General features: G+C 38.0%; 1 protein-coding gene across 1 annotated transcript; it reads right to left on the bottom strand.

Annotated features, from left to right (window-relative positions):
* Window positions 1-1328: 1328 nt before the first annotated feature.
* On the bottom strand, window positions 1329-18615 carry LOC125660477 (coadhesin-like). Its single transcript, XM_056149183.1, has 14 exons — window positions 18534-18615; window positions 16960-17070; window positions 8303-8410; window positions 7851-8012; window positions 7080-7190; window positions 6764-6874; window positions 6469-6648; window positions 5984-6154; window positions 5655-5825; window positions 4168-4338; window positions 3785-3955; window positions 3250-3446; window positions 2003-2162; window positions 1329-1601 (listed from the first exon to the last, which is right to left on the bottom strand). Exons 1-14 carry the CDS (start codon window positions 18613-18615, stop codon window positions 1525-1527), a joined length of 1983 nt encoding a protein of 660 aa, XP_056005158.1. The 3' UTR covers window positions 1329-1524.
* Window positions 18616-19149: the final 534 nt, after the last annotated feature.

A 19149-nucleotide genomic window follows, 5' to 3' on the forward strand; every position in this document is an offset into this window, starting at 1 on the left:
ATACTTTGCTTGATCGAGCGTGCAAATGTTTGGGCGAAGCTTCTCATAGATTTCAATGAAACAGGTTTTACTTTTGTTCTTCTTGACCAATCAGCATAGTGTTGTCATCCAGACTCACTTTTATTGAAACCACACAGCCAATCGGTGAGTGAAATTTACACGCTCGATCAAGCGCAGTGGCACGCTGTTATCGGAACAATTTTATATTATACACTATCGGCTACATGTGAGTGTTGTAACGAAGGCATGATGTATAGGGAAAATCCTAAACCAATAAACCCCTACCAATAAATTACCCCCAAAATCCAAAAACATTGAACAACTACTAATAATTTCACCCCAAAACATTGGACAACTACCGATGATCTAACTAAAAAATCCAAAAACATTGGACAACTACCGATAATTTAACTGTTTAACACCAAAATCCAAAAACATTAAACACTTACCAAACATTGTACCCAAAAAATCCAATAACATTAAACACCTACCAATATTTTAACCGAAAAAAATTACAAACAATAAACACATTGAAGAACTACCAATGATGTAACCGCAACATCCACAAACATTGAACAACTACGCATATCAATGACTATATAATACAATACCCAAAACCCACCAACAAATCTATATTGATGAAGAATATCCTTTGAATTCAAATTCATACTTCTTGACTACCATACCATATAACAAATATGAAATGTTGTAAATGCATCGTCGAGGCTCCTACCGGTACTTATTCCATCTATAACTCCCCCCCCCCCCCAAAAAAAACAAAACAACGCAGGCCACGATCCATATTGAAGGTCATATCACGATCAGGTATTCCATGAGAGTATAGAAATTATACACATGTACATCAACATGGACTGCTGGGTCCTGACCAGGCACGTAGCATCGTTTTTCAAGGAGGCGAGTGTCATCCGAAGGAGAAGTTGCCTTCACCCACACAATTGTCTAAAATTATTAAGCCTCCCCCCCAAAAAAAACCCCTTTATTTTTCAAATACAAACTTCAAACTCCTAAATCGGGAACCTATTTTGCCCAAACTTCGAATTCCCAATGAGGAGGATCCATCTTCTAACAAATGGGTTCAATCTAACATTCAAACATATTCAACATTCAGCACTACAGCTATTACAAGAAACGGAGGGACAGTCACCCAATGCATCTTACTGAACATTTCAAAATAACTAACGATGCTTGTAAGAATAACGGAATTTGAACGTAGTTTAAAAATGTGGACCCCCCTCTACATGGCTAGATGTACCACCGTGATGGGGTAGCCGGTTTGAATGATAAAAAATACTAATAAATGCACCAAATGTAATATCTATCTCTTTAATATATCAAGCTTAATGTGAATACATAACATAAATAAACATAATTCACGACCTGTTCAGAATTAAACAATGAAATTCAGATATTTGTTTATGGTTTCAATAGGCGGAGTCCGCTAATCTTTGACCCCTATGAACATTTTGATGATTTGTGGTTATCAGAAAAGTTGCTTGGTGTCATCTATTTCAGACTCAATGTTGCGAGGATGCTGCACAACAGGGCACCAAGTAAGACCAGCACAGAGAAATCAACACGACCTAAAAAACGAAGAGAAACTGTTGTCACCATTATCATCAACAGCATGCATATCATATCATATCATTTATTTAGCAAAATCATTTTATCACCTCTGTGGAAACTAGGAGGACCGCACAAACATAAGATTGATTGGATGTTTATGGTTTTATGCCGTTTTGGTAATATTTCGGCCATTTCACGACGGTTAACTGAAATACAATCGGTAGTGCGTTTTGGAGTTTCCCTGATGGACGTTTAACATAGGTAGTTACTGTTGCTTCACCAGGAGCCCGTTACTAGAGGTGATTGTCATGGGTTTTACAGATAACATCATTAAAACGAATATTTGTGGCACTTCGCATCTTTATATGAGTGAAAAAGTTGTACAACATAAAACAAGTATAAAAGAAATCCCTATCACCTGTGCCTCCGTTTGCGCACTCTTCTGTTTGAGTGCAACCTGCATATGTCGCTGATTCGTCACTTCCATCGTCACAGTCTGATGCGCAGTCGCACTGGAATGCATTCTGTATGCAAGTGATACCACCTGATTGGCAGGTAAAGAACCCGGAAGGACATAACTAAGTGGAGAGAAATATATATATACATAATATAAATATAATATACATATCACGAATCAAACTCGAATTCTCAGATTTGTTAATAAAGATAGTAAATTCGACTGTTACATATGTAATGTAATGGCGCCGATCAATGTTTATTATTTCTAACTAATTCTTGACAATGGTGAGTTTGTGTGTGTGTCTTTTTTTCTTTTCTTTTTTTATACATGAAAAGCTAAGAATGGATTTTCGTTATGTATATCATTTATTAAAGAGTTTAGCTTATTGAGCATTATATCTTTTTTTCTTTTTATAAATGAATGTGAATTAGGTGTTGTTATCCAAGTTCTACTCACGTGTGAGAAATATCATTGGAATTCGCGAGCACCACTTTCGGCGAATAATTGGTGTGGCGAACCCGTAAACTTCTTTATTCCTAAGGGGTACACATTATTCAAATTGCAAAAACTGCGTTTCCTATCGGTAAACCGTGAACAAATGAAGTTGCGAATCAATATTGTAAAGTATTGACTAGCCCCTTTCACGTTTTGCATTACATGTACATTGTAAGAATTCTGGTGTGATCTAACATTGAGGGAAGCATTGTTACTGAGACCAAACAGTGCATGCCATAGATAAAAACCGATCATAAAAGTAGATATTTTACATACCTTTCAATAATGAAAATAGATATAACCGATAACGGAAATATATATAACCCATAATGAAAACAGACATAACGCAAAATGAAAATAGATATAACCGATAATGAAAATAGATATAACCGATAATGAAAATAGATATAACCGATAACGGAAATAGATATAACCCATAATGAAAACAGACATAACGCATAATGAAAATAGATATAACCGATAATGAAAATAGATATAACCGATTATGAATATATATACAACAGATTATGAAAATATATATAACCGATTATGAAAATTATATATAACCAATTAAGAAAATATGTATAAACGATAACGAAAATAGATATAATCGATAACGAAAATAGATATAACCGATAATGAAAATACACATAACCGATAACGAAAAGAGATATAACTAACAACAAAAATAGATATAACCGATAGATTACCTGCTGATACTGTCCGAAGGCCACGGTTGGACAAGTGTCTGTATTACAATCGTCAAAATCTGCTGAACCCCCTGGACAGTCTAACCCACCATTTGCCGGTTGGGGATTGTTGCAAATTCGTGTCCGAGACTTTTTCCCGCTACCACAGCTTTTGGAACACGCGCCCCATGAACCCCATGTTCCCCACGCCCCGTCAACTGTGAGGGAATGAGAAAGGGGCGATTAAAACACAAGTTTTGTAAAATAAACAAATATATCTCTTATTCTATTACAACCCGACACATGTAAGTACATGATACAAATCATTGAAATGACTTCCATTTATTCATAACATGATGATTTGGGGAATTTAAATCGTGTAACAAACAAAACCACATCTTTTATACATTCCAATTTGTATACATGCTTAGAATTCTAGAATTGTAGCGATTATGATATTTATCAGATAAGACAAATATTATTTTCTCTTATTTTCCTCTTCTGTATAATCATCAGTGACGTCACAGAAATGACGGATGGAGCGCGCTTTACTTACTGATGCAGACTTGAGTGTTGCAGGCTTGTGAACTTGCGTCGGACCCAGGACAAGTAGCACCGCCATATTGAGGAGAAGGATTGGTGCAAGATCGAGATCTGGACTGAGTTCCGCCGCCGCACGTGACAGAGCATGTACCATACGAACCCCAAGAGGACCACACTCCGTCAACTTGTTATACAAATAAAATGTCGATGAATTGCGGAATGGTCGTACATTCTTTGATGTCACACATAAAATTTTATATATAATATCTATTTTGATATTTCGAAGCATTTCAAACATTTGTTTAGAATTATGATAATTTGTTTACAATGCAATAGTCTAGGATTGTTTAGAATTATGATAATTTGTTTACAATGCAATAGTCTAGGATTGCTTACTTGGGCAATGTTGGGTATTACAACTCTGTGATGACACTGAACTTGCCGGACAATTAGCGCCATTATACTGAGGAGCGGGGTTTGTGCACGTGCGTGACCTTTGTTGTGTTCCACCTCCACAGGTCACGGTACAAGTGCCCCAGGAACCCCAGGAGGCCCAGGCGCCATCAACTATAAACATTATTCATAATAGTATCAACAAGCTATGAACCAAAATCATCTTTATAAAATGTTGTGTCTATACACTGTAAGCATATGTGATAACCCTAAATATTTGTCTGAATGTTTAATGATGTGCTGACATTACCTACATGTATGTACTATTATGATAATGGTAAAGCAGCAATAGTGATATTTGACCAGGAGATGATTAATTAATATCAATTATTTTTTAACGCGATCAGTTTGTTAAAATTTCACCCTGTTCATTTAATAGGTTGAAAAATGAGATACCTAAACTAAGCATAAAGGGGTAGAAAATAACTTTAACAGGTAGTAAACAAAATATAGGTAATTTTAAAAATTCAATTTATGAGAGAGTTTACAAGGTTTTTTTTAAGCATACATCATGAGACAATTGTTTAAATATCATTAAGCATCTGAGTTAGTATTGTTCAATATATGTCTTGCTGAGTAACAGTGGCCTGGAGCTTGGATGCAGACCACTATAATAAGCGATATCAGATATGTATGTGACCTTGACATGATACTCTACACTATCCACATGACAGATACATGTAATTCTGTGTTACTTTACGTGTCATCCTACCAAACGAAAGATCTCTAATAATAATAATAATGTCCTTTATTTAAACAGGGTAGCACAATTAGTTTAAAACTAGTTTACATTGTGGTCCTGAAAACATATATACAGACAGCAGTATTATACAGATACAATATAAAATAGTATATGAAGGTATGTTATATGTACATGTATGCTATTTACATATTTAAAACTGAAAATAAAACAAAATAAATAAATAAAGATAAAACTGAAAATAATCAAAAACAAATCTATATGGTTTTAATTTACCGAATGAAAAAAATTTCTAAGATTATTTCAACATTATCTCATCTCTAACAAGTACAAAGGAACACTGTTTTGTTCCATCTCCGCTAAAGTACTTTTCTAATATATCGGTCTTGACTAATGGAGATTGATCTTTATTGCCCGTTACAATGATACTACTCTTATATTTAGTTGATACTCAGTAAACCCAATAGCACATTACTCGTATCGTATTCACTAACGGAAAGTATCATTTGAAACCGATACCCATTGAAAACGCTGACAATCTCTGCTGCGACTGGTGTTCAAGGTAATGTAACGTATAAATTATCAATCTAAATTATCCATTCCAAGTACAGTGTAACCATATTTTGCATAACCTACAACGTCTAAATTATCAATCTACAATATTCATTACAAGTAAAATTTCATTTTCTGCATTACTTATTGATGTGGTGGATAAGAATGTGCGGTATACTTGGACAGTTGTGCGTGTTGCATGTCTGGGTTGCTGATGAGAAGTCTGGACAGTAACTTCCTCCATACTGTGGTGTTGGATTAGAACAGGTGCGCGTTTTGGACTGTACTCCTCCACCACAGGTCACTGAACACGAGGCCCACGAACCCCATGAGGTCCAGCCCCCGTCAACTAACATGGATAAATAAATGGAATTTACAACATGCAATTATTTCTACGTTTAAAAGAGGATTTTTGGTTGTAAAGACTTAATGAATCAAAGTCATCCTAATCCTTTGGTATATTCAACATATATTCAACTTAAAAATATATATCTTATGGATACTTACTCGGACAGTTATGGGTATTACAGGATCGTGACGATACGTCACTTCCGGGACAAGAAGCGCCGTTATATTGAGGAGAGGGGTTTGTGCAGGTGCGCGATCTCTGCTGTGTTCCTCCGCCACATGTTAGAGTGCATGAACCATAACTTCCCCAGCTGGCCCATCCACCGTCAACTGAAATGTTAGAGTAGGGTCCATGTATGAATAGGAAAGGTCAGTGTACTTCGCGTATACATGTAACCACGTGGTATTCTCATTTTTGTTTTTTATGGAAATCGCCAAAATTAACAGCGAAAATTAATCATCACAAACAAAACCATCACCACTTTACTTTGTACGTAATGGATTAAATTTTATGTGAAAATTTGATACGTATGATAACATATAACAGGATAATACACCATTTTATAGTTTAATTATGCCCATTAATAATTGATTTGATACTTTACATATACGAGTATACATAACATAATATGCTAACGGCTTACTTGGACAACTGTGTGTATTGCAAGACTGTGATTGGGTGGAAGATCCCGGGCACTGGTCACCTCCCCACTGAGGGGAAGGGTTTGTACACGCCCTTGACCTTGTTTGTGTCCCTCCTCCACAGCTTCTAGAACATGAACCGTATGATCCATAAGATGCCCATCCGCCATCAATTGGAGGTGCTAAAGAAAACACATGGGTATTTTAAAACGTTTTAACAACCTGTTCATGTCACTCTCTTTGCATTTCGTTCATTAGCTTCTACATATGTTTCATCGAAAAGATTTAAACACTTACTATTCTTTTTACATATAAACTGTAACGCTGCACTACATTTGCCGTCATTCCATCTACCACTGCTTGCGTACATCAATGCACAGTCTTCGTCCCCAGAATTATTGGGTTCGCCTGAAGGGAAATAAATAAATATACCAGATCGGGTTTACATGCTCCCCAACAGGAACACTTGTTTGTAACCATGCATAATCGTATCTTGTTCTATTGGCAGTTAGTAAATATACCAATATTTGTAGAACAAGTATATTGCACGCGTGTATAAGGAGTTGCTATTAATACTGAGCATGTGCAAATATTCAGGATTGGATTAATATACTTGAATCCCAGTTGGTATAACTCCACGAGAAGACACCGCCTGACCACGCCCACGAGCCCTCATGTGGTCCGTCAAATCCACCCATCCATATATCATCACCGCCCATTAAACCTGTCAAAAGAAGGGGCCAAGTTATGAAAATACTAGCTATCTATCTAGAGTTAAGGTTTTGAGAAAATGTCTCTTGATTTCTTTTTAAAGAGCGATTGATGAAAAAACAAAATGACATTGACATAAGCGGCAAGATCAACAGGAATGATAGGACGAGCAGAGGAAATTCTGTCAAAGGTATCACACCTGTACTTGTCCAATCAAATCAAAATGAACTTAGTCAATTTCTTCCGTGAGCGGTTTTGTTCACCTTTCTCTTATCCTCTTCTCTCTTTGGAATTTGGTACAATTTGTAGAAATAATAAATCATTTACAAAATAACTATTTAACCTCTTTTGCTGAGGCTACTTCCTGAGGTGCACTCAGAATGTACACATACATATGAAAAAAACCCTGTGAATTTGAGGTAGTCTTTTTTGCAGGTGAAAAGAAAAGAGGTTGTCGTGTAGGGTGTTGTTTTTCCCGGTGTTGGCAAACGAGGCAGGTAACATAGAACACGTTCGATTGAGATATTTCTCATCAATTCAACAAACCCAGTTTTAAAAATGATTTTATTCCTATATAGTGAAAGTGATCACCGGAGTGATACCGACACCTGTTGTGTGGGTCTTCCAATTGTGAGAAAATAGAATGAAAGAAATGGCTTTGAAATAAATTTACCATGGACGTATGAATTTTCTGAGGAGTCCTCGATGTTCACCAGGTTAGCTGAGTTGGCCTGACAGGTTTTCAAAGCATTGGACCACGTGACCTTTGACGTGAACCGCTTATAACATTTACCGTTCCTGAAACTCCAGGTTGAATCGCAGGCAGACAGCGCAGCTGTTAGTAAAATTGATATTAAAAAACCCAGTTATTAGTAATCGAAAAATATCATTAATAAAAATATTGTTTTAAAGGAATATGACAGCATACTGATTTTAAGGTCACAAACAACATTTCTGTCATTTTTCTTTTCATAAACTTATTTTATCCTCTCTTAGATATGATCAATTTCTGCATGAATTCGGAAATATGTTTGAATCTTACTGTGTAGTAATATTGATTGGGATATATTAGTATGCGACGTTTCTCAATAATATATATGTTTATAATTGGTTAAGGCGCCTTACTAGTTTGTTCACAGATGTAGGCCATGCTGCGACTGCACGGGTAATCGTTCCATCTCCCGCTACTTAACAAACTGGCACAATCTTCTCCTCCGGCATTATTAGGTTCGCCTGCACACAAGCATTTTTTTTTTTATCTAATGTCAATTATCAAGCCATTTCTTTAAAGAAAGTTTAAGATAACAAACAGTGATCAATCTCATAACTCATATTATATATAAGGAATACAAAACAAAAAGAGTTGAGCAAATACGGACCCCTGGATATACCAGAGGTGGGATCTGGTGCCTAGGAGGAGTAAGCATCCCTTGTCAACCGGTCACACCCGCTGTGAGCTCTATATCTTGATCAGGAAAACGGAACAATACCTAGTGAAAATCAGTGTGCCAAGAACGGCGTAACAATCGGTATGAAACACGTCACACAGCATTTGACCCAATGGTAGGTTGTATTGGCAAACTAGATCGTTATAACAACCATAGAATTTGAGAAATGCTGACTTTAAACGGGACTGTTGAAACTTCTGTAACATCCAGTGGTTTGTCAGTAGTCTGCATCTATTTAAAATCTGATCAAACGCAGAACAAGGTCTTGCGTATCGAATGAGTTGAGAAATACAAACACCATACACAGGTGATAATAGAATATTGCTATTCTCTCTCTCTCTCTCTCTCTCTCTCTCTCTCTCTCTCTCTCTCTCTCTCTCTCTCTCTATATATATATATATATATATTTGGGAAGTTGACGATGGAGAAATTAAATCATCCCGTTTGTCATAAACTTGAGTTGTTAGTTTCTTAGACCGTATAAATTCTGCTTCAACACACTATTATTACTTCTACTTCTGGGACAGACCCCAAAAGAATTTCAAAGGAGGGTTGTGATCCAAGTTTATACCTTTTCCACCCCAAAGAAGGAGGAACTACTACTACTACAAATACTACTACTACAACTACTACTACTACTACACATGTACAACTACTACTACTACTGGACTTTTGCGAGAAGGGCTGACTTTTACAATTTACGGCTGACTTTGACACAAGCTTCGAATTGTTCCGGTTCCGTTCCATACTCGTACTACTTCTCACAGGCATTTGAGAAGCAGTAGACGATATTTGACGGTTGATTATAGCCGATAAATGGACTTTATTTCCAGTTCACCATGACGATGCGAGAGGTAAGACCTTGACATAGTTGCCTCTAAACGGTAGGGGTCTAATTATATTAAATCTAACTTTTCGCCGAAATTTTCAAGCGATACAGCTGGTAAAACAGAAAACCAAAATGGCGGCGTGATATATCTTGTGAATATTATGTTTACAGGAAGACATTTTTTTAAATTATAGATATTTAATTAAAACGTCGAGTGTCAGTGTCTGCTATTTTTGTTACAGTAGAGTCTATGTGACCTAATATCCCCATATATTCCTCCTGCACCCCCGCTCCCATGGGGATCAGGGTTTCAATAGGTCCTCAGTACCCCTTGCTTGTCGTAGAAGGCGATTAAATAGGGCGGTCCTTTGGATGAGACCGCAAAAACCGAGGCCCCATGTCGCACCAGGTGTGGCACGAGAAATATCCGTCCCTGCTCAAAGGCCATAAGCGCCGAGCATAGGCCTAAGTTTCGCAGGCCTTCACCGGCAATGGTGACGTTTTCTCTCGAGGGATGTTAAACAATATTCAATCAATCAATCCTGCACCCCCAGAGCCTCAAGGATGGAACAAAAATTGATCAATGTTAAAGCATCTTCCCTACAGCCTCACATCTGTAATAAAGATCTAGGCCTCTACCGAAATTGTAAATTGAAAATGATCTCCGGGGTAAACGTACCGACTCCAGGGCGGGGCCAAACTTGGTATATATAATGTTTATGTGTAAACCATTTTTGAATGTCTTTTAAAATGTTATTGATAGCATAGATCTTCTTTAATGCTATGCCGTGGGCCTCTTGTTAGTTAAATATTTTAGATGAAATAATTCCAGATCCATCTCCGCTAAGTTCTGTTTTTATATGTCAGTATTGAAAAAATGCATCGGGAACAGGGGCCAGACTGATGGATTTCATAACGTACTAGGATTACTTTTCAATATTTACGTCCAATATTTGTGTTTATTATAAATGAAGACCGAATACGTACTTCATATTGGATAGAATGAATAGATATAAAAATCAACAGGGTTCGAATTGACGGCTACGTAACATGGCTATCTTTGAAAACGAAATCATTTGAAGTTGTGACTATTCGGTTCACATGGGAATTTGATAAATATTTGGACAAAAATATACCAGGAAAATATGCAAGGAATTTTTTGATACACTGTATTATGATGCCAGAATACAGCGACCTGCGCCGTAAATCGAAGTTTTGCATAATGGGTGGATCTGTACCTCTCTGTTATGACCAAATATTTTCCAAGAGAGCTACAGATCTGCATTAGTGCAGATGCACATGTAATTATACCCCCGCAACAAGTTGGGGGGGGGGGGGTATACTGGAATCGGGTTGTCCGTCCGTCCGTCCGTCTGTAGACGCAATGGTCTCCGGGCTCTAAAGCATTATCCTTTCCACCTACCGTCACCATATCATATATATGGACTACCCATGGGATGAAGATGTTCCCTATCGATTTTGGGGTCAAAAGGTCAAAGGTCAAGCGCACTGGACATCGAAGTAGCAATATGGTTTCCGGGCTCTAAAGCATTATCCTTTCCACCTACCGTCACCATATCATATATATAGACTACCCATGGGATGAAAATGTTCCCTATCGATTTTGGGGTCAAAAGGTCAAAGGTCAAGCGCACTGGACATCAAACTAGCAATATGGTTTCCGGGCTCTAAAGCGGTATCCTTTCCATCTACAGTCACCATATCATACATATGGACTACCCATGGGATGAAGATGTTCCCTATCGATTTTGGGGTCAAAAGGTCAAAGGTCAAGCGCACTGGACATCGAAGTAGCAATATGATTTCCGGGCTCTAAAGCATTATCCTTTCCACCTACCGTCACCATATCATATATATGGACTACCCATGGAATGAAGATGTTCCCTATCGATTTTGGGGTCAAAGGTCAAGCGCACTGGACATCGAAGTAGCAATATGGTTTCCGGGCTCTAAAGCGTTATCCTTTTCACCTACAGTCACCATATCATACATATGGACTACCCATGGGATGAAGATGTTCCCTATCGATTTTGGGGTCAAAAGGTCATAGGTAACGCGAACTCGACATCAAAATAGCAATAGGGTTCGGTTTGTCGTGCCATTTGTTTTTTTACACTCAGAAAAGAGGTAGTTTATACCTATTACCAACACCCTTTGGGAGATTGGGGTAAGCAGGGGGTATTCTTAGTGAGCATTGCTCACAGTACCTCTTGTTCCAAATTGTCGATACGCTTAACACGCAGTGCTGTATCTGTGTTTGATTGAATAAACCTATATAACAACTTCACATTTTATGATAAAAGAAAACGCAAACCTCCTGCATAATTAACTTACATGTACATCCGATTTATCATGTTGCAACGACTTTTTGTAAAGTTTGAACATAAATCAATGTATTTGTGCGAGTTAAGATTTTACATCTAAAATGTATGTATGCAAAAATGAAATAAATTATTTTTTAATAATTGTCAAATAAATGAAAGAAGTTCATGTGGTTTAAAACCTAACAGTCGTACTATAATAATATTGTAACGTACAGTGATCTGAACACGCTCACCGTTGCTTAAAGAAATACTACCATATCACTAGAAACGCTTCATGTAACTCTCTAGCGAAGCAGTAATAATTCCCTGCATACTGTTCGCTACACTTCCTACGCTCAGGGAAGCTTCGTTCCGAAGCTTAGCATGGATCTTCTGTGATAGTTTGGCACCTCTTCGGCAAAGGCATCCGCCGTTCACGATGACAACCGCCGTCGTCCCGGGACGAAACAAAGTCCCAGAGATACTCTATCAGAAGCAGGCCTCCCACCAAACATCAGCCACTACCCTGCCACGATTTTGTAACGTTCAGCGGTTTGAACACGCTCGCCTTTGCTTTTGCGTGACCAAGAGACATCATCAATAAAGCTAGCTGAAGATCAAGGCAGTAGAAGTTCCCTGTATATATGCCAACAAGTCGATATTACATATATTTAACGATATCGTGCTTCCATACCTTACGCAGGTTTAAATGTCCAAGTCAGTCGTTGATTGTGAAAGTCAGCCCTTCTTGCAAAAGTCCATTACTACTAATGGACTTTTGCGAGAAGGGCTGACTTTTACAATCAACGGCTGACTTTGACACAAGCATATAATACGGAAACCTTTTCGTGACATCTTTAGATACATGAATAAGTGATGAACCGATGCAATGTACACAAATGTTAGTTGTCCAAAGAGTATCGAGTTGTTCCGGTTCATTTCCATACTCATGCTGTTTCTGGAAAAGTAAAGTCTATTTGACCTAATATTCCCACATATTCCTCCTGCAACCCCGCTCCCGTGGGGATCCGGGTTAGAATAGGTCCTCAGTACTCCTTGCTTGTCGTAGAAGGCGACTAAATACGGCGATCCTTCGCACGAGACCGCAAAACCGAGGTCCCGTGTCACAGCAGGTGTGACACGATAACCCTCCCCCTGCTCAAAGGCCATAAGCGCCAAGCATAGGCCTAAATTTTGCAGCCCTTCATCGGCAGTGGCGACGTCCCCATATGAATGAAACATTCTCGAGAGGGACGTTAAACAATATTCAATCAATCCTGCATCCCCTGAACCTTAAGGATGGAGCAAAAATTGATCAATGTTAAAGCATCTTCCCTACAACCTCTCATCTGTAAGAAAAACCTAAATGCATAGATCTAGGCCTCTACCGAAATTGTAAATTTCATGGTCTCCGGGGTAGACGTACTGACTCCAAGGCGGGACCAAACTTGGTATATATAATGTGTATGTGTAACTATTTTTGAGCTCTTTTAAAATGTCATTGATAGCATAGATTTTCTTTATTGCTATGCCGTAGGCCTCTTGTTATTAAAATATTTTAGATGAAATAATTCCAGTTCCATCCCCGCTAAATTCTGTTTTATATGTCAGTATTGAAAAGATTAATCGGGGACGGGGACCATACTGATGGCTTTCATAAATTCTCTACCCAGAGTTCCGTGTGCTCCTCGCACTACACCCCTTTCAACGGCTTTTTACAGAAATCTTGTAAAAGTTTCTAATATCCAACATTTATGTTTTCGACTAAATATTTAGTCATACTTCGAAATGTTTTTGGTGGAATTAAATTGATGCTTACTGTAAATTGTTTAAAATCGCCGTTTTCTGATCCTAAATTTGGAACTACTTCATAATATGCGTATGAATGTAAGACATCCACGTGGTGAAGATTTGAATGTAAACATGGAATCAAAAGTAAGAAAGGTTGTAAAAATACGATAAAACTTGTGAAATAAGAGACAAACAGCTAAATGGTAAATATGTACTTTTCAAAGTGCCAGTGGGCTATGAAAAGAGCCTGGTGTCATCACCTGTTACCAGAACTTTTAAACGGAAAGGAAACCAAGAATTATTGTTTATATTATCTGATTATATTGTCACGTGATTCCAAGCGTTGACAGAGGTGTGTGTGTGTGAAGCTTGCGTAACGCGCCCTCTGGTGAGAAAATGGGCTTTCATAACGTACTAGGATTACTTTTCAATATGTATGTCCAATATTCGTGTTTATTATACATGAAGACCGAATACGTACTTCATATTGGATAGAATGAATAGATATAAAAAAAAAAAATCAACAGGGTTCGAATTGACTGCTACGTAGCATGGATATCTTTAAAAAAGAAATAATTTGAAGTTGCGAGTTTTCGATTCACATGGGGATTTGATAAATGTTTGGACATAAATATACTGGGAAAATATGGTAGGAATTTTTTGATATTATGATGCAATAATACAGCGACCTGCGCCGTAAATCGAATATTCTTATAAGGGGTGGATCTGTAGCTATCTGGTATGACCAAATATTTTCCAAGAGAGCTACAGATCTGCATTAGTGCAGATGTACATATAATTCCGAATTGTCGGTACGCTTAGCTTGCACTGTGTTGTATATGTATGTGTTTGATTGAATAAACCTGTATAACAACTTCATATATTTTGATGATAAAAGAAAACGCAAAGCTCCTGCATAATAAACTTGCATGTACATTCCATTTATTTATTATGTTGCGATGACTTTTTGTAAAGTTTGAATATGAGTCAATGTATCTGTGCGAGTTAAGATTTTACACCTACAATGTATGTATGTATGAAAAAATGAAATGAATTGTTTTTATTTTTAATTGTCAGATAAATGAAAGATGTTCAGGTGGTTTAAAACCTAACAGGCGAACTATAATAATATTATAACGTACAGTGATCTGAACACGCTCACCGTTGCTTAAAAGAAATACTACCATATCACTAGAAACGCTACATGTAGCTCTCTAGCGAAGCAGTAGAAATTCCCTACATACTGTTTGCTACACTTCCTACGCTCAGGGAAGCTTCGTTCCGAAGCTTAGCATGGATCTTCTCTGATTGTTTGGCACCTCTTCGGCAAAGGCATCCGCCGTTCACGACGACAACCGCCGTTATCCCTGGACGAGACCCCGTTCGTACATGGACACGAAGTCCCAGAGATACTCTATCTGAATCAGGCCTCCCACCAAATATCAGTCACTACCCTGCCACGATTTTGTAACGTGCAACAGTTTGAACACGCTCGCCTTTGCTTTTACGTGATCAAGAGAAATCACCAAGAAGAAAAAATCTAGCTTAAGAGCGAGGCAGTAGAAGTTCCATGTATAAATGCCAACAATTCGATATTACATATATTTAACGATATCGTGCACGTGATTCCATACCATACGCAGGTTTAAATGTCCAAGTCAGTCGTTGATCGTGAAAGTCAGCCCTTCTCGCAAAAGTCCATTAATGGGGTTTTACGAAGAGGCTTACTTTTACAATCGACAGCTGACTTTTACAGTTTAAAGGGGCCAACTCCAAATATGCAAAATTTGGAAGTGGTATTTGCAAAATTGAAAGACTTTACCGCATTCAGTTGTTCTATACATTGTTTAACGTTCCACTCGATAATTTTTCGCTCAGCTCAGTGAAACTCTCCACATTTAAAAGTGAGAATCACGGGTCGTTCAGGTATTACCTTAAAAAACAGAGGCCCCGCCCGTGCAGCGGCATGCGTGGGCACGATAAAGAACCCTCACTACTACTGCGCTGGGCGTTAAACATAGGCCGGGTCTACATTTGTGGTACTTCACCTACAGATGATGCCCTCTCAATATGAGTGAAAAATCCAGGAAGGGACGTAAAAGCAACCAATCAATCATGTGGAGACGTCACTATTGCCGGTAAAGGGCTCTAAAATGTACGCATATGCTCGGCGCTTACGGCCTTTGAGCAGGGATGGATCTTTATCATGCCATATCTGTTGTGACACGGGACCTCGGGTTTTCCGGTCTTATCGGAAGGATCGACCTATTTAGTTGTCTCTCACAACAAGCAAGGTGTATTGCAGAGGACCTATTCTAATCCGGATATCCACGGGGTACGACATTTCTAAAGGACAAGCACATGTCAAATGTTTATATCGACAATGTATAGATTATACTAGTATACTAGGAGTATTCGATTTTCATGGGGGCGAATTTTCATGAGTCATTACCACAAACATTGTTGATTCTACTGTGTATATTGATATACATGTATACAATTACACATCACTTATTGGCTGTTTTTACATTTAAACCTAGATATTCAACACGAAAGAGAGGGAAACAAGGACGTTTTCTTTTCAAAATGAGAGGGAGGGGCTATGAAAAAATATATCTCGACAAGCCTACCCCTCGACTTTTTGGTCTAGTATAGAGCTGCCGTTCAAAAGTATGTGTGTGGATGAGTAGGGGCTGCTTTGTTCCTTGCGGATCCAGAATCATAAGATGTGAGGTATAGAGAACATTTAAGCTTTCAGGCCTGATGACACATTATTTAGAAATAGCAGGATAACTTGAGGTCGTCTGCTTACAATGAGCACGCTGTGGTACACTTATGATATATAGTACAACTTAAAACCACTCTTTCTTTTTATGGCAATTTTCTGTGTCCCTTCATGCATTTCACAGCTCGTCATTCGCAGTTATTAAATTACATGTACATTTGAATATCGATAAATTTAGCTTAATGAAATATTAAAACGAGTAGTGCATTGTGAAAGTTTCGAACAAATGTAGAAAGAATAAGAGTTGCTAAAGAGTTTTCAATACTCTTGTAATAAACATAATTGTCGGTTTTGGTGTTTTACTAAAGCAGTCTTTACATTCATTTTGGTCCAATTTCTGTAGTTGGAGTTGATCCCTTAAAATTGTAAAAGTCAGCCGTCGATTGTAAAAGTAAGCCTCTTCGTAAAACTCCATTAATACTACTACTACTGGTTTTACTACAACGTGCTTCTATTTGAAGCCAGTTGAAAGTATCATCTTGTACGTTTATTAATAGTTATTAAAAACACTTCTGTGTTTCAAGTTAAAGAAATCTAAAATGTCCGACAATTTGGTTGAAGAAGGCATGTTTGCCACATGTTGGCTGGGAAAAAATCGGGCGTACCTGAGTTCCATTTAGTGTATCCCCAAGACTGAAGACTGCCGTACCAGAGCCACTGTCCCTCTGTAGAGGAGTCAGAACCACTGATCCAGAATTCATTGCCTACCGCCAAGCCTGTGAGGAAGACAAACTTTCAAATTATACAAAATACACCAAACGCGGTTACCATAAACTGAGAATTGCTAAAGTAGAAAAAATCAAATTCATATACTGCTGAAATTGTTCATACTTTCACATTTATATATTGCTGAACCATTTCATACTTCCGAGCAAAGTTATTCCACAGCGCATCGTTCCTTCAAATTTGATCGCGGCAGCTCAGTGGTAGAGCGTTCGCCTCGACGTCGAGAGGTTGACCCCCCCCCCCCCCCCGCTCGTGCCTTGGCCATGTCAAACCTAAGACGTTAACATAGGTAGTAATTGCTCCTTCACCAAACGCTCGGCATTTAGAAGTGAGAATCACGGGTCTTTCGGATTTGACCTTAAAGAACTCTCACTGGTACGACCTTGAGCGCTAGGTATAAATTTGTGGTACTTCACCTACATCTGGTGACGTCTCAATATAAGTGAAAATTTCTCGAAAGGACATAATAAATCAATAGATTATTCCTGGTAGTCCTAAAGTTCAGAGGATATCCTATTGATATGCAAAAACGTTTGACATTTGGTAAGCTTGATCTAAAACTTCTCTATGCAGCATCAAAATAAACGAATCAATGCACTGGATTCCCGCTAACTACATGAAAGGCCGAGGATTTGAAGGGGCAATGCTGCGAAGGAGACGGAGTAAAAAGGCGAAGGGGTGAAACTTCTTCCAGCTTTCACCCTTTTGTTTTAGCAACGTCGCTCTTTCGTTATCAGAAGAGATTGTTACTACAAATATTCGTATGCATGAAACCAATTAAAAACATGATGGATACAACATGGGTGGCATTGTTTTTACTGGAACAGTCCTTACTTATATGAACTTGCTACTATAACTGTACATGCTTTTATTGTATCCTTATACGGATTTGTAGATATCATTTTCTCCTCTTCATTAGATATTTTACTTAGATTAACGCTATTCCAGGTAGCTACTATTCACATGTTCAGAATCTGTGCATTAATCATATGTACATAACGAATACATGCAATTTATTGGAACACGAAAAAAATTTCTTTCTTCAAACTTTAGTCCTTCTTGTCAGTGTTTTGCAGATGTAGTGATAATCTTACTTCAATATCAATGTAGTCCAGATGGAATTTCTTGATAATCAATTTTGAGCATGCCGACATCGCACGAGGAAAGAAATGAGCAAAGGCAGGATGTTGAGAATAATTATAGTAGAGGGAAGACGAAGGAACGAGATCAGCTTCGCTCGTTTGTCTTCACACTTTGTCCCTTCGCCCGCCCTCGCAACTTCACATTTCGCTTCTTCGCCCTCGCAACTTTCATTTTTTGCATTAAATGCAAAGGGGCAAAATCGAAGGAACGAGTGCATACATCAGAACACAACAGAATACATCAGTGAAATACGACTGGTGTAGAAAGCGCTGAAATGAAACAGCCACAAAATATGAATAATCTCCCTTACTGTGAACGAAGTTTTGCTCGCCGTCCGATCCGACGTCCACCAAGCTGCTGCTCACGGTCTGACACGCTTTCAGTGCGTCCATCCACGGACGTTTGCTGGTGTACAGGCGATAACAGTTCTCCCCATATTTGGTCCATCCCGAGGTACACGTCACTGCGGAAACTCGGTGTTCTGAATTAAACAAGAAAAAAAGTGAATGGCATCACAAAACGGAACAACCGTTTTATGAATTAATAACAGTGTATGAGGGTCGAAAATTTAAAAAGGATGACCTAAACCTTATACACTGTAATTTGACACGTTGCTTAGTATGTTCGGTGATGCCAAACTCGGTAACAGCTCCTCCCTCTTTACTTTAGGGTTACATGTAGTTTAGCACGCACGCACAATACGAAATTCAACCATGTTGGTACCATGACAGAGAGATGCAATTGATCATGACCAATCTTTTTTTTTTTTTTTATCTTTTATCTAAAATACAGAAAAATTCATTTTTCCATTTCATATAATGCATACATGATAATAATAGTGATGCATTTCAAAATACATATCATGCATAAGTAAATTTTAATGTACATACATCATATTAATCATAGTGTATTTCATATATACATCA

The sequence above is a fragment of the Ostrea edulis genome, chromosome 9 (assembly GCF_947568905.1).
Source record: "Ostrea edulis chromosome 9, xbOstEdul1.1, whole genome shotgun sequence".
Taxonomy (NCBI): domain Eukaryota; kingdom Metazoa; phylum Mollusca; class Bivalvia; order Ostreida; family Ostreidae; genus Ostrea; species Ostrea edulis.